This window comes from Ursus maritimus, unplaced genomic scaffold (genome assembly GCF_017311325.1).
Source record: "Ursus maritimus isolate PB19 unplaced genomic scaffold, ASM1731132v1 scaffold_29, whole genome shotgun sequence".
NCBI classification, from domain to species: Eukaryota; Metazoa; Chordata; class Mammalia; order Carnivora; family Ursidae; genus Ursus; species Ursus maritimus.
In genome coordinates this window covers 284,248-310,457 of record NW_024425452.1, presented here as the reverse complement: position 1 = coordinate 310,457, position 26,210 = coordinate 284,248, and the positions used below count along the sequence as shown (strand labels likewise).

Here is a 26,210-nt window from a genome sequence, read left to right as displayed (position 1 = left end):
GAAGGCTTTCACAGTCTAGCGGAAGGGACAGGCGTGTATGGGGTAATTATAATGCAGTGTTGTAAGTGCAGCACTGGAGACTTGAGTTAGGAATTTACACAGTCTGGGGTGGGGATAAGGGGAGGATCCGAGAAGGAGTCCTGCTATGCAAAGCCTGAGTAAACACTGAAGGACATTTAGGAGTTGGCCAGATGACAGGGGCAGGTGCTTGTTGTGGACGGAGGCAATGGTGTGAGCAAACAAACACACCTGGGCAAGAAATGGTGTGATGCATGCAGGGAGCATGGAGTGGGCTGAGTAGCCTGGCTTAAAACACTGGGCAGGGAAATGTGGAGATCCCTCCGCAGGAAGAGACAGGGGCGTGGGCACCCACAAGAAGCTGCCTCCGCTTCCGTTCTGGGGCCGAGCCAGGGTTAAGAGTCATGGCTTAGGCCCTGTTTTTCTCTTCATTGACAAATGGACCCCTTTCTTGGTTTTAGCCGAGGTGCCCTCCGTTCTTTATAGTAATTATTGCTCGATCAGTAAATGGAAAGGTTTTAATTTCACAAGGGTATGTGCAAATTGCACATTTTGCATTCACTCAGCCTTAGTCAATACTGGAACAGGATTAAGCGGCCCCTACAAGCCTCGTGATCTTCCGTAAGCTAATTAAAAAAAAGAGCCTACATAACTACAGACGAGACTTTAGCTAATGTACTTGCAGATGGCTGGTGACCACATTTTTCTGTCCTGTATCAAATTTTCTTTAGTTGATTCAGGTATTGACTAAAAGAGTATGTTCTGTAGAGGCAGCGGCGCGCTATCATTGCTATTACAGTTTAAGATTTTATGTCATCTCCTGTCAAGTCACCCAATTACATGAAATTTCAATCTCAACCCTGATAATCAGCAATCTCCATCTGCTCTCCTGCTTTATTTTTCTCCTCAGCACTTACTACCTTCTATTATACTCTGTGTTTTATTTGTGTGTCTCATTTGTCTCTGCCTCTCCAAACTAGAATGTTGGCTCCGTGAAGGCAGGGATTATTCCGGTGTTGTTTTGTCTCGTGGGTTCACTGCTGCATTCCCAGAGCCTTGAACGGTACCCGGCGCTTGTCAGAAGCCCAGTAAATTATTGGCTGTTGGAAGGAGTGCAATCACCTGGTGCAGTTGTGGTACACACAGTATGTGTAATTTCTAACGTCAGTTTTTGGCTTTAAAATTCTGTGTTCAAGCATATATTCTCTGCCCTCTCTCTCCAGCACACAGCCAGTTTTTAAAATAGCAGTTAATGACCATCTCATAAAGATGTCACTGCATCAGCGCTGGCCCAGAGCAGCTGGGCGACTGTGAAGCCCCTTGTTTTTCTGCAGCAATCCTTCCAAGGGACCACGGAGGGGGGTGCTTCCTGGCCCAGCTCACCTGCTTTATTTGTAACCCAACTCCCTGGATAGCGTATTCTGCTAAATACACCATCTCCCTTATCTGCCTCTCCTATGGTAATGCTCCTGCTACACAAGCCAGACAATTAGAGGTAATTGGGATAATCGGCATTTATTATGGCAATTTGCATTTCTACAGCAGGCAGCACAGAACTTACCACCCGGCTTGGGGATGTGCTTTTTGGATCAGGGCTGAATTCAGCTCTCCCTTCTAAAGCACATCTTAGAACCCACAGGATTTATCCCCGCTTTGCTCACAGGAGGTCCTTAGGACTGCATTAGGTGTGAGTCTCACCAACCAATCAGAGGGGAGCATGCAAATGAGGGTCTGGCAATGAGGGCTCCCTCCTTCTGTCACCTGGGGAAGAGTGCAGCCCCTGGAAGGAGCACTGGATCTGTGGCCAGACCCCTGGTGACTGATTTTTTGCTACATTGACCAGATGTTTGACTTAATTGACAGATTCGTTTCACTGTCTCAGCTGAGCGGCTCAAACCTCATGCCTGCTGTTGGCAGGAACCTCAGCAAAGGAGCCCCTGTGAAGAAACAAGTCCACACGGGAGCCCACGCCAGGGCTCCTGAGCTGGCCCTTGCTCCCACGTGCGGCCACCTTCTCTTGCGCCTAACTTGGGCACTTCCCTTACGCCCAGCTTCATGGACCCCTGCTTGTCCCTCTCATGAGTGAGGATAGCGTTGTGCCGTGATTGTAATTGCAGCTTCCAACGTTGGAGTGTCTTCTTGAGCAGTTAGCTGGGTGACCACGAGCAAGTTACTTCACCTCTCTGTGCTGTGTTTTCTTATCATCGAAGTGGCGATGACGGTAATACCTGACTCGTAGTATCTGACTCGTCCCTGACTCGTAAGGTTGAGAAGCAGGTGAGATCATGCATGTGAGTCCCCTTGCAGAGCGCCTGATGAGCTCATTCAAAGGTCCTCTCTCCAGCTGTTCCAGCAAGCCTCATTCTGCATCTTCGCCAGCCCCTGTACATGTTACAAAGCACCGAGTGTCCCCAGAGAAACCCAGATAAAAGTGCTTAGGGAATTTGGAAAAGGGAGCAATTGATCTGGTCAAGGGGGACATGGCACACAGGTTTTTTGAGGGGAAGAGGTGGCATTTGTTCTGGGCCCTGAAAAACTGATCAGATGGGACCCGCAGAGACAAGGTGGAGGCCATTAGGAAGCGGGAAAAGGTGGGGTGTGCATGAAGGAAATTTCATAGCAAAGGGCACAGGTTTGTATCTGTACCTGAAATATCTCTATTTATATAAAAAGGCCGTGCTTACAAGGTAACTGCAACTTACAAGCGAGCTCTACATCACACACAGCCTCCCCTAGTCTCTTACTCTCTCTTGTCTCACCCCGGGCAGGGAGACCTGGGGAGCCTGTCACCCCCCTCTACAATGGCAGTTCCTCTGGGTCTAAGACTTCACTCCTGTGACAGCCCTATCATAGACTTTGTCCACTTCATTGAGAATGTGGTGGCCAAGGTGGAGAGATAATTTCCTTGGATTGCTGGGGAAAATGAGGATCGTCAGATGGTGGACCCCATGGATTCCTAGATCTCTCAGGGCCTCCCGGCCTGTCTGCCTAGGCTCTTTCCAGCCAGGCTCATAAGCAATAAAGATTGGTTTCGTTGTTGTTGGTACCTGGATTCTTGGAAAGCATGTGTGAAATAAACTAAAACACTGGCAGCCTCATCTTTTTATCCAGTGTATTTGTTAGGATAAAGGTGAAGTTGCTATAACAAAGAGTCCCCAGAGAGAGTGGCTTAAATAAGATGGAAGTGTATCTGACTTTCACACAGGGCTAGCTGGTTCAGGCTGGTGGGGCAGCTGTGATGGACAATGTCATTCAGACCCAGCTTCCTTCCGTCTTGTGGCTCGCGCTGCCCTTGGGCCTGGTACTCCTCTGTGTGGCTGCGGCCGTGTGGCTGGCACATTTGCTTTGCAATACATGAGGATTGGCAAGAGGAGCGTGATCCCTTTTTCTTTTAAGCCAGGGATGTAGATAGAAGAGGCCCTTGTCATTTCTGCAAATTCTTTGGAGAACACAAGGTCACCTTGGCACACCTAACCGTATGAAGGGCTAGAACACAGTCTCTGGCCAGTGCTTTGTGCCCAGTGAAGCCTTGTGGGAAGGGTAGGGTCTGTTAACATAAGGAAGAAGTGTGTTTAGTGTTTCTGTTCTGTTGGGGGGATAGAAAAAGCTGGGAGTTATTTCATGTTGCTCTGGACCATCACCTACCAGTGGAGCCAGGAGCCTGTAGAAATAGCATCAAGTGGCATCAGCCTCCATGCTGGTGAGGCACCTGCCCATTCTCTGATCTAAGCTGTCTGTCATTTCATCCGTTCTTCACATGTGCCCTAGGAGGAAGGCTGGACAGCGTTCCCCCACATGTTATAGAAGAGAAGACAGGCTTGGAGAAGTTAAGGGATTTCTTAGTTAGAACAAGCTAGTTACTCTTTAGCAACAAGTGGTCCCCATCTCAGTACCGCAACACAACAAAGGTTTAATTCTCCTCCTTACAAAATCCATGGGGATTGAGTAGTCCTCGGGGCAACCATCTTACATGTGGTCCTCAAAGATCCAGGCCTCTAATGGCGCTCTGTCTTGTCGTAGCTTCACCATCTGATACACACAGCCTCTTTGGGACTCATGGCCAGGCCAGAGAGAGACTGGAGAATCCTGTCTGACAATGACACACATTGTCTGCTCCTATTCCAGAGTTCACCCCTTAGAGAGCGATATTACAATCTTGACTAGTGATACCATTGGCTATTATGGCTTTGATAGTGGATGGGCCTAATTCTGGATCATTGTTAGCTTGGGATGTCAACAGGATCATGGGAGCAAATCAGTGGCATGGTTGACCCAGGAGGTGGTCAGCATTGGACCTCTGATGTTGACCAGCTGTGACTCTGGCCTTGAGAACAGCTGCCACCATGAATGTTAAAAAGGCTGACCTAGAGACACATGTACTGTCACATGACACAGCAATTCTAGTCTGCCTTCTGTTGCTAGAGGACTTTCACTGGAGATTAGGCACTTTGAAAGTCCTCTCAGACTTTCTACTAATGTGTCCAGCCTTTTTCCTGTGCCTCTATTTCTCCTTATGTAGAAGGGAAAATAATGGTGATGTGGGGTGTCCATAATATTGTTTTCACTGGGAAAGGTAACCTTGGAAGTGACAAAATGAAGGAATGATTGTTCCTGCAAGGTTGTCCACTGGCAGCCTGTGGGGTTACTCTTATTTATTTATTTATTTATTTTAAGGTTTTTTACTTACTTATTTGTCAGAGAGAGAGAGCACAAGCAGGGGAAGTAGCAGGCAGAAGGAGAAGCAGGCTCCCCACTGAGCAAGGAGCCCAACGCAGGACTTGATCCCAGAACCCTGGGATCATGAACCTGAGCCAAAGGCAGATGCTTAACTGACTGAGCAACCCAGAGGTCCCATTACTCATTTCTAATATGGAAAGGAGCAGGGATATGTGGCCCAGTCCCAAGGGCATATCCCCAAAAGGCCTTCCTTTTGTACTTTGGGATCTCCTACAAGGGGCCTCTTGCCTCCCCTGGTCACATAAGAGCTACACGTGTGACTGGGGAATGGAAAAGAACCTGTATGTTTTGAACAAGGGAACACTCACACAAGCATGCTACTTGGCACTCTGGCTCCTTCTCGTAATTGTCAGGAAACCAGGATCAACATAGCACCACTGAATTCTGGTAATGAAATGTCTGCTCTCCCCAACACAGGCCTCGTGGCTAGTCGATAGAGATACTCATTAAGTGAAAAGGCTGATAATTCATTCACTGCAGGGCCAGACATAAGCAGAGGATGTTTCTTCCTTGGGAAATAGCGCGCCTTGCTCTCCCCCCCCCCCAGTTCTCTGCCTTCTGCCAACGCCCCCCCCCCGGCCCCCAGCCGCCAAGTTGTAGCTGGTTACTCTCCCCAGTTAAAGCACATAATGCAGGTCTCAGGAATTAGAACTTGGGCAGGAAGAGCCATATCTAGAGATCTCCAACTTCCCTTCCTGAAGTAGATATGGTCAGGCAAGTAATGGCCTGGGATCCAGGGAGGGCCTACTTCTCACAAGTTTCTAGATAGGGGTTCAGCTTTGGGGGAAATCACCTTCATGTTGGAGAGTCTGATGAAAGCTGTGGATGTTCTTTCCAGAAAAAAAATGCATGGTCACACAAAATTCAGCACACCCTTTCAGTAAGTTCATCGGCCCCAGGAACCCTTCTTGTGCTCGATTGTGTCCCATATATCTGGCTCCATTTGGGGCACTTACCTCCTGTTTGTGGGGAGCAGTGATGGTAAAGCTAAGAGTAACATGGGTGGACAGCCTTGATGCTGTCTTTGAGATGAATAGCACCTTTAACTCACATCTATGCGCGTCGAAATGTTGCGCATCCTTCAGGCCTCATGGAAAACCCCTGAAATTCATTCCTGGTCCTCCTTTCCCCCTCCCTTATCTGGGAACCCAAAAAGAACACTCCACCCCTAGTGATAATGGTTGTTTTCTTCTTATGTTAGATGTTTATCCGCCTTCTATGTTCTCTAAAGACCATTCCCACGAAGCGGGGACCAGCCATATTTGTTTCATTGCTCGCTGTCTGACAGCACCCATTACAGTCTTTTATATATAGTGAGTGCTCAGTAAATGCTCTCCGGATGAATGGATGGATGATGACTGAATGTCCTCGCTGGGGGACTGCCCAATCTGCCCGCAGCGGGATGCTGCTGGACATTGTCAAACACCACCCACTTGGCCTTCCTTGCAGGCCTCGGCACAGTGGCATCTCCCAAACACACCTACTCGGGGACACAGACGAGTCTGTCCCCCCGAGGAAATGTTCCTCCACCCCTTGCAATATGCTCAGGGGCCTTTGACATTTAACTCCAGCACAACTTGTTTGTTTTCACCGAGTTGAAAATACCAACAAATGTCACCCGCCTTCGCTCCGCTCTCCTGACATGTGACTTTGATGGGCCAGGAGCTTGCAACACTAATGAGCGTCTTGGGGCTCCATGAACTAGCGGAGAGATGCAGAGCTCTGGGTAGGGAAGATGTGGGTGTGGAGATGGTTCCCTCAGGAGAAGGGTGAGCACAGAGTTAGGGGTGGAGGTGGGGATGCCCGCAGAGGTGGGTGTGGAGCAAGGAGGTGGGAGAGGACAGTCCTTCCACCAGCACCAGCAAAGGGAAAGAAGCCTTGATAGTCCAGTGCCTCTCACTGTCTGAAAGGACTTCTCACCGTGGTCCAGAAGGTTGTCTGATTGTTCATTGCATCCAGGCCAGCTCGACTTCTGCCTACCACCTACCTTTCTCAGGATGGAGCTGGGATACTACCTTATTATACTTATTGGAAATCATATCAGTTAGAAATAGATTTCATTGTAAGTGATAAAACAAAACAGGACAGAACAAATAGAAGTGGCCTAAATGAGAACGACTCATATTTCTCTCCCATGTCAAAGTGCAGAGGAAGTTCTAGATTTGAGTGAATAGCATTGCACCAGTGTTGATTTCTTGTTTCGACCACGCACTATGGGTAGGCAAGATGGGGAAAGTGAGGTGAACAGTCTACGGGAACTCTTGCCATTTTTAAAAACTTCTTATGTATCTTAAACAATGTCAAAAAATTTTAATTAAAAAAAAAACTGCAGGGAGTTCAAGGCTATGTGGTGGTGTCACGGTATCCTGGTTCCTTCTATTTTGTTGTTTTGTATCCTCAATGCATGGCTACCAACTGGTGGACTGAGAGAGCGGCTCAAGCTCTATCTGTGCATCTACATTCCAGGCCTTAGGAAAGAGAGAGGGACAAAGAAGGGTGTGCTTTTGCTTTAAGGAAATCTCTAGGGTATCACCTACTATTGGCTTACTTATAGTCCATTAGCTAGAACTTGGTCATATGATCATACTTAGGTACAAAGGAGGCTGGGAAATGTAGTCTTTATTCTGCATGACCTTTAGGACAAATAACACCTGGGGATTCTTGCTGGGAAAGAAGAGAATGGATATCAGAGGACAAGCAGGAGTCTCTGTGCTTGGAGGAAGAGCACAGCACTGGTCAAGGAAGACATGGTTGATTTGATTGCCTTCCCAACTGTCCAACCGGACTTCCCCATTACCTCGCCCAGTTACACCAAGAAGTTTCCCTTGTTTCTTCCCTTTAGCAAAATAGACTCAGTTCCCCTTCCTTGGTCTACTGAGCCACCACCCCATCTCCTCAGCATGCTTGGGAACTCGAGCCAGAGGCATTCATCTTCCCTGGCTCTGCTGTCTATCGAACGGCAGGAGGCACTTAGGTAATGTGAATTAGGAGAAATGATTAGACTCTCCGAGCCTCACGGTATTTCCAAATTCCACTCCCATGAGTCAGAGGATAGTGCCTAAAATTTCATGAGGGACTCAGTTCCTTGCGTAAGGCAGTACAAAATTCTCATTTCACATAATCAGGAATTAATATTTTAATTACTGATTTATTTGATCTTTTTGAGTGTTGCAACAAAATAAAGATCCCGGAAGGTTAGGGCCAGGAGAGAATTCAGAGATCTCATTTCCCCCAAACACCCTTCCCTTTGTACATTTGAGGGAGTTGAGGGTAGCAGGAGACTGTGGACTGCTGTAGTCACACCCTGTCAGGGGCAGCTCCCTTTTGGCTTCAAATTCCTTCTGTTCTCCTGATTATCATAATGACAATTTTTTCATCCTACCTGAGGCTCTGTGAGGTGGGATCTGGAGGGGAGCCCTTGCTTGCTGAGTTCACTAAAGCCCAGGGGTTGCTGGAGAAACAAACCCCACCCCTTCAACCAATCCCTAATCCTCTTTCTCCCAAAGATAGCAAAAAAGTGTAAGACCTTACCCCAAATCAGCAAGCCCCCTGAATCCTGAGGCCCCGTGAGATTGTGAATAAGAGGAGGCATTCACATTTCATCCTGCACTGAGACCTGTGGGAAGGACACTGCTCAGGACCACCCGCTCTCCATCCCTCACCTGCTTGTGCTCTAATACTGGGAGCACCCAGACCTCTGACATGTCAGGGTAGGGCTTCCTGCTCTGAAACTCTGGGGTGAGCTCTCTCTCTCCCTCCCTCTAAAACAAATAAGTAAATAAATAAAATCTTTAAAATATAAAATAAAATATCCTCTAATCCCAGGTCCTCAGGTAGTGCAGGTAGAAGACATCACCAGATAGTGGCCATGTGACTATCTATGGTGGTGCAAAAGGTAGCCATGTTTGGGGGAAGAGGAGAGACTGGGGTGAATCTCACTCCACATCCTAACATTACAGCAACTTTATTTATTTTTCAATTTTTAAAAAAGATTTATTTATTTATTTATTTATTTGAGAGAGAGAGAGCACATGCACATGAGAAGAGGGGCAGAAACGTTAAGCCGACTCCCCGATGAGTGCGGAGCCCAACGTGGGGAAGTATCTCAAGACCCTGAGATCATGACGTGAGCTGAAACAAGAGTCAGCACTCAACCGACTGAGCTACCCAGGTGCCCCAACATCACAGCAACTTTAAAGCTAATTAGTGCCTCTATTAATTTCCTAGGGGAAACTGAGGCACAATGTAGGAATGTGCTTAGCCTAAAGTTAATGAGAAGTTCAGTGGGGTATTTACCTCTTGCAAAGAGCAAGTATAAATAGAGTGTTCCTCACAAACTGCTCTTATGGTGAAGAAATAAAAGACTGTTACCAAGGAGCCCCAGTCTGAGAGGAGACACAGCCCTGGCCTCGGGGAGCCCCAGTCTGAGGAGAGACACAGCCCTGCCTGAGGGAGCCCCAGTCTGAGGGGAGACACAGCCCTGCCTGAGGGAGCCCCAGTCTGAGGGGAGACACAGCCCTGCCCTCAGGAAGCCCCAGTCTGAGGGGAGACACAGCCCTGCCCTCAGAGGGCCCCAGTCTGAGGGGAGACACAGCCCTGCCCTCAGGGAGCCCCAGTCTGAGGGGAGACACAGCCCTGCCCTCAGGGAGCCCCAGTCTGAGGGGAGACACAGCCCCGCCCTCAGGGAGCCCCAGTCTGAGGGGAGACACAGCCCTGCCTCAGGGACCCCTAGTCTGAGGGGGTAGACAGAGCTCTGCCCTCAGGGAGCCCCAGTCTGAGGGGGGAGACAGAGCCCTGTCCTCAGGGAGCCCCTAAACAAGGGAACACAGCTCTGCTTCTTTGTGAGTTTGAGTTTGAGGAGGGAGGCAGGGCAGATTTTGCTTCTGTCATCAGACTGCTGCCGCCCCCCCCCCTCCCTCTTCCCTCAGTGCTGGGTCTCTCTGTCTGGCCTTTAATAGATTGCAGTCTCCTAGAGAACAGAGAGGAACTATTTACTCAGACTCTGTATGGAGCCCAGCACAGCAGGTGCTCAATAAATATTTATAGCTGCTAAGGACTTAGCACAATAAATACACATAAGCTAAGTGACAGAAGTGTAGTGAGCATGGCACATGGCAGCTGTGCTGGTGGCCATTGGTGGTAAGGAGCAGGGTAGAGAAGGAGTTACCAACAAACTGGAAGTGATTAGAGAGGAGGCGTGGAGGACCCTTCTTTTTTGTGGGCTCCCATGGCAGCAGGTGAGCAGAAAGTACCCCCAGTACCCCAAGTAGGGCTTCATTATGATTTTCATGGGTATTAGGCACTTTTGCCTTTGAAAGCTCCTTCACTAAAGAAAAAAAAATCTCTGCCTCTTCCCTGGGCCTGGAGGCATCCTATCCCCAAACTACCTTCGAGCCCAACCCTGGAATGGGAGCAGTCAGACTGGAGGAAGATTCAGTGATTGCTTCCCGACCCCAGCTTTACCTGCAGCTCTACCCACGTGACCTACCACAACAGAATTTCTTCAGCTAGTGGCAGAGATCCCCAGGGGTGGGGGGTGCTGAATTCTGGAATATGTTTTGCGTTTTTGCTTTTTATTTCAGTGGAAATCTCAGATCCATTCTTTACCAAAGATTCTTTTGAGAACAGCCGGTTGTGACTTAAAGACAGTCACAGAATAAGAATTATAATGGGTGACCCTGTTGTGCGATTTCACTATGTGCTCAACTCTGCTTAAGTGTTTTACACGCAGTGACCTAGTTAATCTTCACAACTCTATGAAATTATCCAGTTCCACAGGCAAGGAAACCGAGGCACTGAAAGGTCAAGCAACTTGCCCACGATCACACACTAGTAAGAGCCAGGATTTGAGCACGGGAGGTGGCTGGACTCCAGAGTCTGTGTGCTTCCCACTAGCCACCTTCCCTCGAAGTCAGGTTTCTTAGGACAGCACTTCTCCAACTGGGACCTCTGAAAAGATCTTCCTTGGAAAGGTTTCTATAATTACTCAGCTTTGTTAACTACCCCTCTGACTCCTACAACACCTTGAATCTTTGTCCTTCTAGAATGTTCTCATTAAGACCACCATCCCTAACTGCTGAAATCCTACCACCTACTATTTAAGGCCCCAATTAGTGCTACCCCCTTCAAGAAGTGTTCCATTGCTCTAGTTAGGAGGAATGTCTTCTGAAGTATCCCCATAGCATTTTGCCACTCTTCTTTCTCTACCCTCAGTTTCTCCACCTGTAAAATGGGCAAGTAGTATTACAATATCAAATTGTTTAAGTGAGATAACATGTAGAAGGAACCAGACACACTGTAGACACTTGCCGCCCCCCCCCCCGCCCCCGCCGCTGGATTAGTTATCCACGTATTTGTAAGCTCCTCCTGAGAAGAGAGGGGATATCCTGTCCAGTTCTGTCCGTCCCCATGTCCTGCATGCCCAAAGCAGCAGGTGCTCAGCTGAAGCCTGACGAGTCCCTGCTGCTGAGTCTGGCAGGTTCCGTGTCTGGAGGGGTGGGAGGGTCATAGGGGGAGGAATTGGCTGCAGTGTTCCAGACAGGCTCCAGGCTCCAGAGCAGAGCCAAAGGAGAAAAGAAGGGGAAGACAAAGAAGACAGGCAGAGGCAGAGGGAAATGGGGAAGGGTGGAAGATCATGGGGAGAAAGGGGGACAGGAGGGAAAAGGAGATAAAGGGAAGGGAGAGATGAGTCTGTAAACTGGAAGAAAAAAAAAAGGAAAAAGAGAAACCCTGTGAGGTTTTCAGGCTTGAAGACAGAGAGGAGACTCTCTTCCATTCCCCACACTTGAGGGGCTGGGGTGCGAGTAGACCAGGGTGCTCGTGGGGCCTGAGTCTCCATTGCCCCCCCCCCGCCCAAATCTCATTCAATCGGCTGGAAATGGACCTGAGGAGATGAGCCCCCCGCCCGACCACCACACACACACACACACAGAACCTAATTGCCCGGATGTGGAACCTGAGGCACAAAGAAGAGAAGTGGCTTGCTGAGGTCCTGGGCGGGGCTAGGATGGGGACCCAGAGCACAGAAGGCCTGCACCATGCTCTTCCTGCTCTGCTAGTCCATGCATGCCAGTCAGGGCACGCACATTTCAACATGAAGAAAGACAATATTAGGGATGCAGAGAGCAAACCCCAGGGTAATGGAGCCTGGTGTTTGCAATAAAAATTTAAATGCACCGTCCTGGTGGCGACAGTGACTTTTATCTGATCAGCCTGTCAGCGCTTAAGAAGGCGGGCTCTGTAAATGGCAAAACCAAACTGAATTCATATTTACTGCCCTTGAGTCTGTGGGGTTTATTGCTTCCAATGGATTGATCTCTCCCTTCTCTTTCTCCTCTTCCTCCTTTTCACTCCCCCCTCCCTCTTCCTTCTTGTTTTTCTTTCACTTCCAAGTGGCCTTATTATCTGCCAACTCATTGGGAAAGTTGACAGCAGTGAAGGGAGCTCTTTCTGGGTGCATATTATTTTCCATTGGCGCTTCCGGGTAAACTCTCCACAGCCCTGCCGTGTGGCCCTGGAGGCCGACCTGTGCAGACAGTCTCATGCAGGCCCCCTTATCCTCTGGCTTCCTGGGTTTGGCTGCTGAAAGTTTCCACCAGAGGAGAGGGGGCAATGTGAGAGAGAGGCACTTACTTCCTTGGTCGGCTCCCTCCCAGAGGGCAGTTCATCAGTGGATGTGGCCTTTATTCAGGGCACCTACTCCTGTTGGGTCACTCTTCTCCCATGGCTGTGACAGGCCTGGGTTCCTGAAACTGCCCTCTGCCCTCACCCCTTCAGGCCTGGGGGCAAAAAGGTAAAAGCCTCCCCTCTGTTGCCAGTCCCTGGTACTAGAGCTCCCCTAAACCTGCCCACACCCACCATGCATTGTCCCTTCACTACACTTCCTTCAGGCAGCCCTTCCATTCTGTCATCTGTTTCCTCAGAGGACCCCGAGTGATAATGTGTCTCTGTCCTCAGTCCCCAGAACTGGGAGGACAAAGGAGAGCAATATAGCGAAGGAACAGGCAGGAGGACCTTGTTGCATTGGCTTATTACAAAGTGGGAGGAAGCCTTTTTTTTCTTTTATGGCTTTTTCTTATGCTTTATGTCTGCCAGGGAATTTGTGGGGGTTATAAAGCAGCAAAGGTAGCCCCAACTGATAAGTGTGTGTCACCTTATAAGTCTGGGTGGCCATTAGCTGAGGATTCTGTTCCAAGGCCAAGGAAAGACCAGACAGACCTTGCAGGTGCAACATGGGATTCTTTATGCCCACGCGCCTCCTTGCGGCAAGAAGCCCAGGCCCCACTGCCACAAACAGGCGAGATGAAATAGGCAAAAAAACCCTCCCATCAAGAAGCCAATTTGATTGTCTAAATTCTTTCTGTTTTAATAATCAGAGGTGTTATTAGGAGCCTGAGATTAAATATGCCATGCTTGATGTCCTAGCAAACACATAATAGCAGGACAGGATAATAATTGCAGGCCTTCGTAATGAGACCTCCTCCTCCCAGAGCAGCCTGTGAACTTTAATGATATCCTGCCCGGGGCTGCCCAGCTGAAGCCCCCCTGCCTACCTGCCGGACAGGGTTGCTTCTGGGAGGCCTGGCCCTCACTGAGACCCTTAAGAGTGGGGGGAGGGGAGGGACTGTGAGAAGAGCAGAAGGACACTGGTAACACTAGCTTCAAGTTCCAGAGGCAGTACCGTTGGCAGATGCTGGGGATACAGGGATTAGACACAGCCCTGCCCTCAGGGAGCCCCAGTCTGAGGAGGGAGATTGGACTCCTCCTATCTCCAGCGACCTTCAAGTCTGATATCCTAGTGAGATATCAACCCTAAATTATGTTCTCCAGCTGGAGCGAACTTTAATGCTATCCAGTCATTGCCTACCCTGTAGCCTGGATGGCTTGAAGAAGAAAAGCCAATTTTAATTTTAGCCTGAGCCAAACATAATGAGGAGAGTAAATCATAGTGTGAACCTTCCCTAGCCAAATGGAAATGAGTTTTGGATTATCTGCCGCTTGAATTATCCACCCCACTGCTCCTTTCATTAGCCCAGTCCCAGAGAGGACCGCACACTGAGGTTGCCCCCCTGAGCTTGGGGCCCAAGGAAAGGTCAGGGTGCTTGGGGGAGGGGTGCTGGTGAGTCAGTGAACCCAGGGGTGCTCTGTGATTTCTAGTGGAGAAGAGTTAAAATGGCAAAGACTCAGTTTGTTTCTCATAGTCCATAGTCTCTCATGTGAAACAAACTGAGGGCCTCGGTGGGGGGTAAGGGATAGACTGGTGATGGGTAGTGAGGAGGGCACGTGTTGCATGGTGCACTGGGTGTTATACGCAACTAATGAATCATCGAACTTTACATCGGAAACCGGGGATGTACTGTATGGTGACTAACATAATATAATAAAAAAGCATTAAAAAAATAAAATAAAATAATAAAATGGCAAGGACTGGGTCCTTGGATGTGAATCTGCGAAGGGTTTGGCGGGGGGGTACTTTGGGCAAGGGAGAAGGGACCGGAGAGGCCCTGGTGACTGGAAATGCATCCCTGTGTATCCATACCCTCCACGTTCTCCCTCTGAGGTACAAAGGAGTGGTCCACTAGCTTCCCGGAGCAGGCTCCTGGCTTGAGGCTTCAGGTGAGAGACTCCAAAAAGTGCTCGAAATGGGGGCAGGGGGCATTTTAGAGAAGGAATCTTGAAAGTCATGACTGAATCAAAGCAAAAATCTCTCTGTGAAACCAGAGCTCCCACACACTCACCTAAGGGCTGGAATAGAGGCTGACAGGCAGGGACAGGGAAGAAAGTCGAGGCCTAAACTGATGCTGAGAGCTGCCAGCCCTGCGGGCTGCCTGTGTCCCCTAAGCAGGGACAGATCACAGGCGACCATGGAGATTAATGCATTTGTAGTTGACAACACAGCAGCAAAACAGCATTTGTTTCCATCAAAGCCAAACAAACAAGCTTGCTCCCTCTCGCTTCCTGAAACACCATTAGCTCACAGGCAGCCTCATTCACATCCAGGCCCCCATTCGTAAAACCAGGGCCTCCTTCACCCACACAGCCCTCCGTTCAAGCAAACACATCCCGTTCAGTCAGTCACTCACTCGCTCACTCACCTTCATTCATGCAACACCCCCTCACTCGCACAGGAGGCGCCTCCAGGCGCGTGATCAGTCAGACGTGCCCGCTTCCTCACACACACCTCTCCGTTCACTGATATCAACACTCCTCATGTGTGTGCACACGGGCCTCCCACAATTACACTCACTCACAACCAGGCTCACAGCTTGCTTGAGACGAGAGGGTGAGTGTTCCACGCCCTGGTCGCAGAACATTGGGTAGAAAACAATTGCCCTTCAACTCTTACGACCAATCCTTTGTGTGGGAACTCAGGTCTCCTTCCTTCCCAGAGTTGCTAGGTTTTTTTGTTTTGTTTTGTTTTTGTCATTGACGAGAGCGTGTGTGATTTTCATATCGTGTTTTTTTTCCACGTATGTGACATTTTCACGGGGGCCCAACCTCAGTTGGTACCTTGCATCATGAGAGTTATAATTAAGAAGTGGGCCCTCCGCTGGATTCCCCAGAAGTGGACCTGAAGCAAGGGTCTGAATGGAAGCGTTTACTTGGCTGGTGATTGCAGGTCACACAGGAAGAGGTGTGAGGGTGGGGAAGGGAAGACAGCCCAGACAATACGGGGTACAAGGAACAGGTGACTGCAAAGGGCATTGGGGCTTACTGTCACGGGGGACCCCCAGGAGACCGAAGAAGTCATCTCACCAGTGGGGGAAGGGAGTCGAGGTATTTATCCTCCACCCCTCTCATGGGGAAGCATGGGTTTGAGCCTGCGCTGCCGTCTGGGGCATTACTTCTCCTGCATGCCCGGCCTGCCCCAGACAAGGGCAAGCGTGCTCCTGTGGCAAATCGGCGTGAGCAGGGTGGCGAAGGTGCCAAGGGGTGCCACTGGTCATCCCAGAGCACTCATTTGCAGTCAGTCACTCATTCATTCTCTCATCAGACACGTCCCTGAGGCCTCCTCTGTGCCAGGTACTGAGCTTGCTACTGGGGATTCAGAGCTGAACAAAATACAGTCCCTGCCAAGAAGGGGTTCCCAGGTGAATGAAGTAGGAGACAGCAAAACACATAATTACATTGCAACACAATAAAAGCTATCATGGATGCATTAACACGGGGGCCTAATGCTGTCATTGAGAACAGAGAGGAAGCAGCTCTGATTTTAATAACTTTCTTACGATAACAACTGCTTATCTTGCACAATAGAAGTTTAAACAGAGCGTAAATGGGCTCATTCTGCCCCTTTGATGTTTTAGACATGATTTCTCCTGTTCTGTCCTGTTGCCCATGCTGTCTCAGACCACTGTTTTAAACTAGTTTATGCAGAAGTTTGGGAGTTCAGGGTGTGGCTTCTGCCTCCCTGGTTTTGTTTGGGGACAGCACAGAGAATGTTTTTGCCCAGCCTACCCATCCTGTGAGAGTCTTTCCGTAGCCAAGGAACTAAGATTTTTCTTGGAGGGGAAGCAGCTCCCTTGGGGATTTGGCTTCCTCTCTCTGTTTCTCTCTCGCCTCTCTCTCTCTGTGTCTCCCCCTACCCCTTCAAACTAGAAGCTGTTTGAAGCATCAAAATAGGAGCTGCCTGAGGTCAAAAGGCTGTGCCTCTCCCGTCAGACTAGGAACTCCGAGGTCTCGGGCTATCTCTCTCTACAGCACAGACACACTAAGCTTGCCCCTTGCCCTCTTTCTGAGGGTTCTAGAAGGATCTCTCTGCAGGGCAACTGTGAAGGGTTTGGGGAAATCAGCTCTCTAATGCTAATTCATTTTTCTTATCCTTCGAAGGAGCCCCAGTCTGTTATTTCCTAAGGGTCTGGGAGGTGGAGGCGCTGGAAATGGGGCTGAGAGGGTCAGAAGCCTACCCTGGAGCCAAACATGGGGCCAGGGGCAGGGCCAAGTCCTAGACCAGAGAAGCAGCCCCATTTGCTCTTGTCTGGAAGTCAAGTTTCCTTTCCCCATCCCCTAGCTCCCGAGCCGGTCCCCCAAGGGCTCGCCTTGAGTGGTATGATTTATGGGGAGCAGCGAGTGCTCTGGGAGGGCAGGTCTGGAAAGAAGGCGCTGGCGCTGGCGGCTGCCTCTGACAGATCTGAACCCCTCCCACTTTTATTAATTCACACTTTCCTGGCTGGGAGCACCCTGGAGGGGCCATTTCTTTTTACCTGAAGCAGAGACAGGCATCTTGCTTGATTTACAGGCTCCAGGGGCGGGTGGCTCCTTGGCTGGTTGCTAAGGTATCTTTTAAATGGAAATCAGGGTGGAGAGATATCACAGACATCGTGCCAGCCATCTGCTAAATGTTGCCTCTTCTGTCTGAACAGCTCGAGGTGGTTCTGACAGGGAGGCAGGGCCCAGGGGCTGGGCTTTCCTCAAGTCTGTGGTCTCACCATCGAGGGAAGGAACGGGAACTTTCCTTTTCTGCCGCCATGTCCATTAGTTTTCTGCTTTCTGTCCTCGCCTTTCTTTTTCCCTTTTGTTTTAAATATAAAATCCCATCTGGAGACTCTGATTACAAACCATCAGCCTAGTTCCACACGTTATATTTACTGCCAGTATATTTAAGTGTGTGCATGCATGCGTGTGTGTGCACGTGTGTGTGTGTGTGTACGTGAGAATCACCACCATGAGGCCTGACAAGTGGGTCTTTCTGAGCCAGTTAGGCCCCTGCTTCTGAGAACACCATCCCTAAGCAGGAAACGCAAGTGTCCAAATTTAGTCACACAGCTGGGCCGTCAAGGTTACCGAGAATCCCACAGTGGCGGCAGCACGTGGAAGCCTCTGAGGGGAGGAGCGGGCTGCTCTACTTCAAAGACAGCCTAGAGCCAGAGTGTCATTGTCTCTTCTCAGGGCAGCTGGGAGAGTTTGGGCTGGCCCAAATCTCTTCAAACCTCATTTCCTAGTGGTTGAAATGGGGATAGCAATACTCCAGGCCGCGAGGTATGGGAGGGTAGGTTGTTTACTGCGCAAGGTTGTCCAGCGAAGGGGCCCTACAGGGACACCTGTTCCTAAGCGCACTCTGGTACCTTATGGACCAGTGGCAGCACTCACCTCGCAGAGCTGTTGGGGAAACCACCTGAAGAAACCCGGGAGAGAAGGGACACTGTTCATACGCAGAGACATGCAGATCCTGGAGAGCACCGCAGATCCAGGGAAGAGTGTTTCTCCTCCTCTCCGGGGTCCTCTGTGTGCCGCTGCAGGCAGCCCCCCCCCCTCCCCCTGGCCCGGGCTCATAGACGTTCTGAGCAGAGGGCGCGCTTGCTGCTCTGCAGATGGGTTCCCGGGCGTGACGGCTGATGCGGACATTTGATACCAGCGTCCATTTCACAGCCTCGCTTCCGACCCCCGTGCACCTCCCGCAGCTTTGCCGAGAATAATCCCGGAGCCCCTCCCACCGGCTGTCATCCGCTCCTTGTTCACAGACCAGACCTCTACTCCGAATCTCCGCCTCTCCTTGCTCCCCTCCGCCACCTCCCCCACCTGGACTTGCTTAGAGGGACCTAGTTGCTCCTTCCGGCTCAAATCCCTGCTCCGGAGAGGGCCCCCACTCTGGGCGTGCACTAATTACTTGCACCCACATGTTCCCCTTGCCTCCCTCCCAACCCGGGGTTTAAGCTGCGTTTTGTTTGGCTGTGAGAGTAATATATGAAGTGACAGTTCTCAGAATACAACTTTAATTAAGATTCAATAGTCACTTATCTGTCGGTAACCTTCCCTGCTGGTCACTTAGAATGTATTTACCCAGCTCTATTATGTCCCAGCTTTGAACTCATTAGACGCTTGTTAATCCTTAACAAACTTTTAAAAACTAATTTCCAAGGACAGAACTGTTTAAAACAATGGGCCCTGTGCACGGTGCACACCCTGGAGTGTCCAAGTCTTCCCTGCTTGCTGCCACCACCGCCCTCTAGCAGAGGACAGGCGACAGGACTCAGGACGACCCCAGAGGATGCTGTTGGATGGGGCAGTCTGTCCATGGTGTTCTAATGCAGCCCAGATGGCCAGCTTTGCAGGGCACAGGGCAGGGTCGGAGAGGGTGGGTGGGTGGAGGATCTGGAGGGATGAACCGCAGAGATCCAATGCCGGCCACCAGCAAGGTTGGCCCTGGGCTCTAGGAATCTGAGAAGCACCACCATCCTGTGTGCGCCGTGATATGAAAATGCTGGACATGCTGCTTAGCCTTGGGTAACTTCAGTGTTTCAGCGAGAGCTGGAGAGGAGGATGGCTTTCTCTCAGGGCCCTAGGCTTTCAGCACACTACCCCCCCTCTCAGCACGCGCACACATGCATGCACACAGCTGCCTCCAACTTAACTAGGGAGGGACATCCTTGGGTGTGGCTGTCCCTGGATTCCCAGTGGGTAGAGGACGTACCGTTCACCTCTTCTTGAGCAAACACGGTAGCCAGAGAATTAGGAATTCCCTGACTACGACCATGGTGAGTCATGCTGGGAAGTGCAGCTGACGGTTGACAGAAGATGTTTCTGAACTTTCTGCTGTGACCAAGCCTCTCCATAAGGATAGCTTTCTCAGCTGATCAACCGAATGAACCCTGACCAGGGTTAATACAGACCTCAGAACCTCAGCAACAATGCCAGAAACTCCCTTTGCTTAGTTCATCCTTCATTCATTCATTTAATTGATATTTACTGGGCACTTGGCTATGAGTCAGGTGTGGTGTTAGGCCCTGGGGGTACAGTGAGGGGTGGACAAGCTGGCTAAATTCCCTGCCTTTTGGCGCTTACAGTCTAGGAAGGCAGGTAGGTAAGGAAGGACGGCAGTATAATGAAAAGTGCGGTGAGCAATCTGTGGGACAAGTATAGAATAAGGGGCACATAGCAGCAGAGCTGAATTTGGTCCAGGTTGTGGGGAAGCTTCCCGGAGCAGGTGATGTTGGAGCTGAGACCTGGAGAGAGAATCGGAACTTGTCCAGGCAGGAGCGGAGGTAGGGAGAGAGGCCAGGAAGAGCCCAGAGCCTGTTGGCAGTCCTTGAGGAAGATCAAGCATTGCATTTATAAGTAAGAGACGTTGAGCCTAGCTGGGACATGAAGAACAGTGGAACGGAGCATGGTAAGAGATAAACCAGGGTAGTGGCCAGGACCAGCCCTTGCAAAAATTTGTCCTTGTGCTAAAAAAAATAAGAAGAGGGTCAATGCAGATAGAGAAGCTTCCTGTTTGTTTTATCAGGGCCCCAGCTAAGTATGGACCTAAAAGGCCCGAGCACATTTGAGCACAGAGACAGTAACAGGTAGAATACCTCCACACAGAGACACCTCTGGGTTGGATGTTCCTGGTGGGATCTGGGTCAGGGTGGGCTGGTACCCCTCAGGTCTGTGAGAGCAGGGACTGGCAGGGTGGGTGGTTGCTCATGGGAGCCCAGAGCAGAACTGTGTGGAATTAGGCACATTGGCAAGGGCTTTCAATGAGGGTGACCATAATGAAGAAGATGAAGAGGCAAAAAAAAATCATCCACAACAGAGGTTGGCAAACTTTTTCTGTAAAGGGCAAGACAGTAAATATTTTCAGCTTTGCTGGCCACATTATATCTGCTGCAACTACTCACCTTTGCCATTGTAGGACGTGCATGCGAGCACACGCGTGCACACACACACGCATACCCATAGACGATATGCAAATGAATGAGCATGGCCATGGTCTAATAAAACTTTATTTCCAAAAACAGGTGGCAGACTGGATTTGACCCTTAGGTATAGTTAGCCAACACCTGCTCCAACAATGAGTCCAATATGGTAGCCAGTAACCACATAAGACCAGTGAGCACTTGAAATGTGCTCTCAGTACTAAACACACACCTGATTTTGAAGACTTACTATGAATAAAAGAATGTTAAATATCTCATCGATAGTTGTGTGTATTGATTACATGTGAAGTAATACTTTGGATACAGTGGTTTAAATAAAATATATTATCAAAATTTATTTCACTTCTTTCTCTTTTTATATGGCCATGAGAAAATTGTAAGTTACATTAATGGCTAGTAATCATCTTTCTATTGGACAGGGCTGATCAAAAACAGCACTTTCTCCAGATGAAATACAGATTAAGTCTCTGACCCTAAAGGGAGGGAGATTTACCCTGAAAGAGTCATAATAATGGAATTCATATCTTCACAATAAAATCATATCTGATTGGAATAGGTTTTTAAATTTACTATATATCCTTTTAAATCAGCCTGTTGTTTTTTTCTGCACTTGTGCTTCTCAAACTGGGAGCTCTGGAGCCCTGCTTCCTTCAGATATTAATAGTTGTTGCTTCCAAAAAGGAATATCTTTAGCTTAAAAAGGGGGAAGCAATGCAGAATTAAACATTAATCCATTTTCTTGACTGCGGCAGAATTCCTCAGCCCCTCTGCACTGGCTCACGCATGCAGAACTTTTGCAAGAGCAAGAAAGAGCAGGCAGCGTGTCCCCAGATCAGTGGCCTTAGAAGGCCTTGCTTGCAGCGTGCTGCTCTGGGTGACACTACACCACCGGTGTGCAGGATTTTCAAAAGTCCAACCCCATTGATGTTTTCAGCACCACATAAATAGAACTGCAGTTAGTACAACATGGAATAGTGAGAAATCTGTAAGATTTGGAGACACAAAGACCTGAGCCAGAGTCCATTCCTCCTTTCCCTAGATATTCATTCATGCAAAAGCACCGATTATGTACCAGGCGGTGCCTTAAGCCCTGAGTATATAGTGGTGAATAAAAACAAGTCCCTACGTCTTGGGGCTTTGTTGCCAGTACAGAAGACAAGCAATAAACAAGACAAGTAGGTGAAATAAATATACAGTAAGGTCGATCCTGATGAATTCCCAGGAGAAAACACAAAGCAGGAAAGAGGGATAGGCACAGTCGGGGCGGGGCCTCAGCGAGAAGGTGACTTCTGAGTGAACACCTGAAGGAGAGGAGGCTCTGTATACACGGAGAAGCCCTTCCCGGGAAGGGTGCTCCCAGAGCCCAAATGAGATGATGTACATAAAGGTCCGGGCAGAGGACCCAGCACATACTAGGGTACTCCGAGGAACTTCATGCCTTTGCTTCCAGCCTCACCCCTTCTTCACTTCCGAACTCCCAAAGGTTCATTCGCTGTATAGATTCTCAATGGGGAAACTTACTACAACCAGTTCCCCAATAACGCTGGCATCTCTCCAGGGGCCAGCTCTCTCCTTGTCCACGTCCTTGTTCCTAAGGAATGCTGGTCCAGTTTGATTTCATGCCAAGTCGAAACCAATTAAGAAGATAAAAGTGCTTCAAAATACATCCAGAACACACTTTTCAAATCTGATGATTATTAGATGAACCACTGGTATGGAATCATCCATGCATTCATTCAGCACATTTATGGAGCCCCTACTGTGTTCCAGGCACTGTGCTAGATATGTGGGATACAGCAATTAACAAAAGACAAAAGTACCTTCCATTGTGGAGCTGACATTGTAGTGGGGGAGATAGGAAGTATACCATAAACATAGTTAATAAGCAAATTAAATAGTCTGTTCGAAAGTGATAAGGGCTAGGGGAAAAAGGGGGGAATTCTATTAGAGGGATTGATTGGTGGAAGAGATTGGACTCACAAGAGCACAGGCCATTCTCTGCTGCTCCGTAAGGCGGGGGTTAGGGTGACAGATGAAGCCCTGGAGGGCATTAGGAAGTTGCCTCTTGACCCTGATCTTGTGTCCCTCCCTTCCAGGCACCGCGGCCTGAGGGACCAGACCATGGAGACCCTGCTTGGTGGCCTGCTGGCGTTTGGCATGGCGTTTGCTGTGGTCGACGCCTGCCCCAAGTACTGCGTCTGCCAGAACCTGTCTGAGTCACTGGGGACCCTCTGCCCTTCCAAGGGGCTGCTCTTCGTGCCCCCTGACATCGACCGGCGGACAGTGGAGCTGCGTCTGGGCGGCAACTTCATCATCCACATCGGCCGCCAGGACTTCGCCAACATGACGGGGCTGGTGGACCTGACCCTGTCGAGGAACACCATCAGCCACATCCAGCCATTCTCCTTCCTGGACCTCGAGAGCCTCCGCTCCCTGCACCTGGACAGCAACCGGCTGCCCAGCCTTGGGGAGGACACCCTGCGGGGCCTGGTCAATCTGCAGCATCTCATCGTAAACAATAACCAGCTGGGGGGCATTGCTGACGAGGCCTTCGAGGACTTCCTGCTCACGCTGGAGGACCTGGACCTCTCCTACAACAACCTCCACGGCCTGCCCTGGGGCTCCGTGCGGCGCATGGTCAACCTCCACCAGCTGAGCCTGGACCACAACCTGCTGGACCACATCGCGGAGGGCACCTTTGCCGACCTGCAGAAACTGGCTCGCCTTGACCTCACCTCCAACCGGCTGCAGAAGCTGCCGCCGGACCCCATCTTTGCCCGCTCCCAGGCCTCCGCCCTGACTGCCACGCCCTTTGCTCCACCCTTGTCCTTTAGTTTTGGGGGGAACCCTTTGCACTGCAACTGTGAGCTGCTCTGGCTGAGGAGGCTCGAGCGGGACGATGACCTGGAGACCTGCGGCTCCCCGGGGGGCCTCAAGGGCCGCTACTTCTGGCACGTGCGCGAGGAGGAGTTTGTGTGCGAGCCACCTCTCATCACCCAGCACACGCACAAGCTGCTGGTTCTGGAGGGCCAGGCGGCCACGCTCAAGTGCAAGGCCATTGGGGACCCCAGCCCCCTCATCCACTGGGTGGCCCCCGATGACCGCCTGGTGGGGAACTCCTCAAGGACCGCCGTGTACGACAACGGCACCCTGGACATCCTCATCACCACGTCTCAGGACAGCGGCGCCTTCACCTGCATCGCTGCCAACGCCGCCGGGGAGGCCACGGCCATGGTGGAGGTCTCCGTCGTCCAGCTGCCACACCTCAGCAACAGCACCAGCCGCACCGCTCCCCCCAAGTCCCGCCTCTCGGACATCACAGGCTCCAGCAAGACCGGCCGAGGAAGCGGAGGCAGTGGGGGGGGCGAGCCTCCCAAAAGCCCCCCGGAACGCGCTGTGCTTGTGTCCGACGTGACGACCACCTCGGCCCTGGTCAAGTGGTCGGTCAGCAAGTCGGCACCCCGCGTGAAGATGTACCAGCTGCAGTACAACTGCTCCGACGATGAGGTACTGATTTACAGGTGAGCGGGGCTGGGGAGGGGCCTGGCGGGGGCAGGGGAGGGGCCGGGGAGGGCTCCCCACGGCTCCGCTCCTGCGTCTTCTCCCCAGAGGTGCCTGGGGAGTCGTGGGGCGATCTCTGCCCTCCGTGCAGGGAAGAGGACGTAGAGAGCACACCCGCTGAAGTGTAGGAAGAAAGGAACGCTGTGGGCAGCCCCAAGAGACACGGACATAGGACCAGGCCTCCCAGGGCGTGGCTCTGGCGGTGGGCACGTGGCTACGAGCCTCTGAACCTTCTGTCTTGAGCCCCAGGTGGAGGACACACAAGAACGAGGAGCAGACCTCTTGGCCAAAGGATCTCACTCCTCCTGGGAGAAGTGACTCTGGCCTTCACCTGGACGCATATGCTGTCCTGCTTAAGGCTTTAAGGTCAGGAAGAGTAGAATTCGGACCAGGGCCCTGCCACTTGCTACTCATTTAATTCTCCGGGCCTGCCTGTTTGTCCCCATCTGTAAAATGGGGAAAATCCATATCTGACTTAGGCCAAATGTGTGACTGCAGGTAATGGAACCCAATTCAAACTGGCTGAAGAAAAGAAAAGGGAAAAGGGAGAGCTAGGGTGTTGGCTCATGTAACATAAAAGTCAGGAAGTTACTTCGGGCTCAGCGAGATCAAAGCTACCCCCCCCCCAACTGACATCCTGTGTTCTCAGAGTTTCTTACCTTCCCTAAGTTCACTCTCTTCTGGTTGTATTCACCCCCACACAGTCTCTTCCCTCCAAGTAGCCCTAGAGGGAGGAGAGCGTCCCTTTGCCCCGTTCACAGCCGGTCCCACAGAAGCCCTGGATGACTTTTGATTGGCAAGAGCAGGTCACGGGAGCCTGGATATTAGAAGTGGGGTCATCCTGCCCCCCACGCTGAAATCTCGGGCACCAGTCTCCTTTATCTGGAAATAGAGACAATGATGTTGACCTTGTAAATTTATGGTGAGGGTCAAGGGGTCATTTCCTGGACCTGGAGGAAAAGGAGGTTAAGAGTAAAAAGCTGCAGTAGAATCGCCTTGTCATTCAGAGGGAGGAACTCATGGAGCGACAGATCCAGGCCCAGGGTCCAGGCTCCAACCCCAGATGAGTTCCCATCTCAGCCAGCCTTGATTTGCGGTAAACGTGAAGCACGTGGCCTAGAATCTCGCTGCTCAAGGAATGCCTGGTTTCTTTGGAAATCCTCTATGTTTTCTTTTATGTGTTTAGTTTATTTTGTTTTATTATTTTTTCAGAGAGAGAGAGAACTGGAGAGTGAGTTGAGGGGTGGCGGATGGAGAGGGAGAGAGAGAATCTTAGGCAGGCTCCATGCTCGGGCATTTAACCAACTGTTAAGGTGTCCCTCTTTTATGCATTTAAAATGCTTATTCTGAGAAGGGATCCCAGAGGCTTCATAGACACCTGAAGGGTCCATGGTGCAGGAGCAGTTAAGAGCATTGAGAGTTCTTCCAACTCCAATCTCAGCTGGTAAGTCTCTAGACTCGAATGTGTGAGGGAGAAGAGCTTGCAAGGAAGGCATTCATTCCCCAAACGGAGTCCCTGAGACTGAGGGGGTGCATCATGGAAACTGGTGGAAACCAGAGTACTTCCCTGGCCAGACATATGCTTGGTTTGTCTGGAAACTTCGCTTCTCAGGATGTGCAGAAAGAAGCATTAGAACCTAACTTAAATGTATGCATATATACACAGATTAAGAGATCTATAGATTTATCATTAAACCTAAATATACATGTATGTATTTTTCTAATTATAAAAGTAGTAGTCTTTGTAGAAAGTTTGGAAAGTAAAGAAAATGACAAAGAGAGGTGGCTCAGTTTGTTAAGTGTCCAACTCTTGATATAGACTCAGGTCATGATCTCAGGGTCATGAGATCAAGCCCTGCGTCCGGCTCTGCATTCAGGGCGGAGTCTGCTTGGGACTCTTTCTCCTTCTTCCTCGGCCCCTCCCCCCAATAAATAAATGAATCTTGAAAAAAAAGAAAGAAAATGACAAAGAGAGAAATAAGAATTACCTGTAATCTCACCAAAGTAAACCAAATGCATTTGGCCTCTCAGTTTTATTTCAATTCAAAACAATATTTATGGTCAGTCTAGTTTGTGTTTCTTAATTCTTTGCACGCCACCTTACAGCTTGCTTAGTTCCCATGGTAGTCAAATATTTTTCACTTCTCTGTACCACAATTTCTGTAACCAGTCTTCTGTTGTTGAAAATTTAGATTGTTTCTCATTTTCAACATTGAAAGTAGTGCCTTGCTGGGGCATCGTACCTAAACACACCTG

The 26,210-nt window shown here is 50.1% G+C and overlaps 1 protein-coding gene across 1 annotated transcript in view; it reads left to right on the top strand.

Moving 5' to 3' along the window:
* The first annotated feature begins 22,418 nt into the window (after nt 1–22,418).
* The window catches only part of LRFN2 (leucine rich repeat and fibronectin type III domain containing 2), a 39,620-nt gene continuing 35,828 nt past the window's right edge, over nt 22,419–26,210 (top strand). The window contains exon 1 of the mRNA XM_040643441.1: nt 22,419–23,914. Coding sequence (XP_040499375.1) covers nt 22,515–23,914 — 1,400 coding nt within the window. The 5' untranslated portion in view covers nt 22,419–22,514. The remainder of the gene's footprint in view (nt 23,915–26,210) is intronic.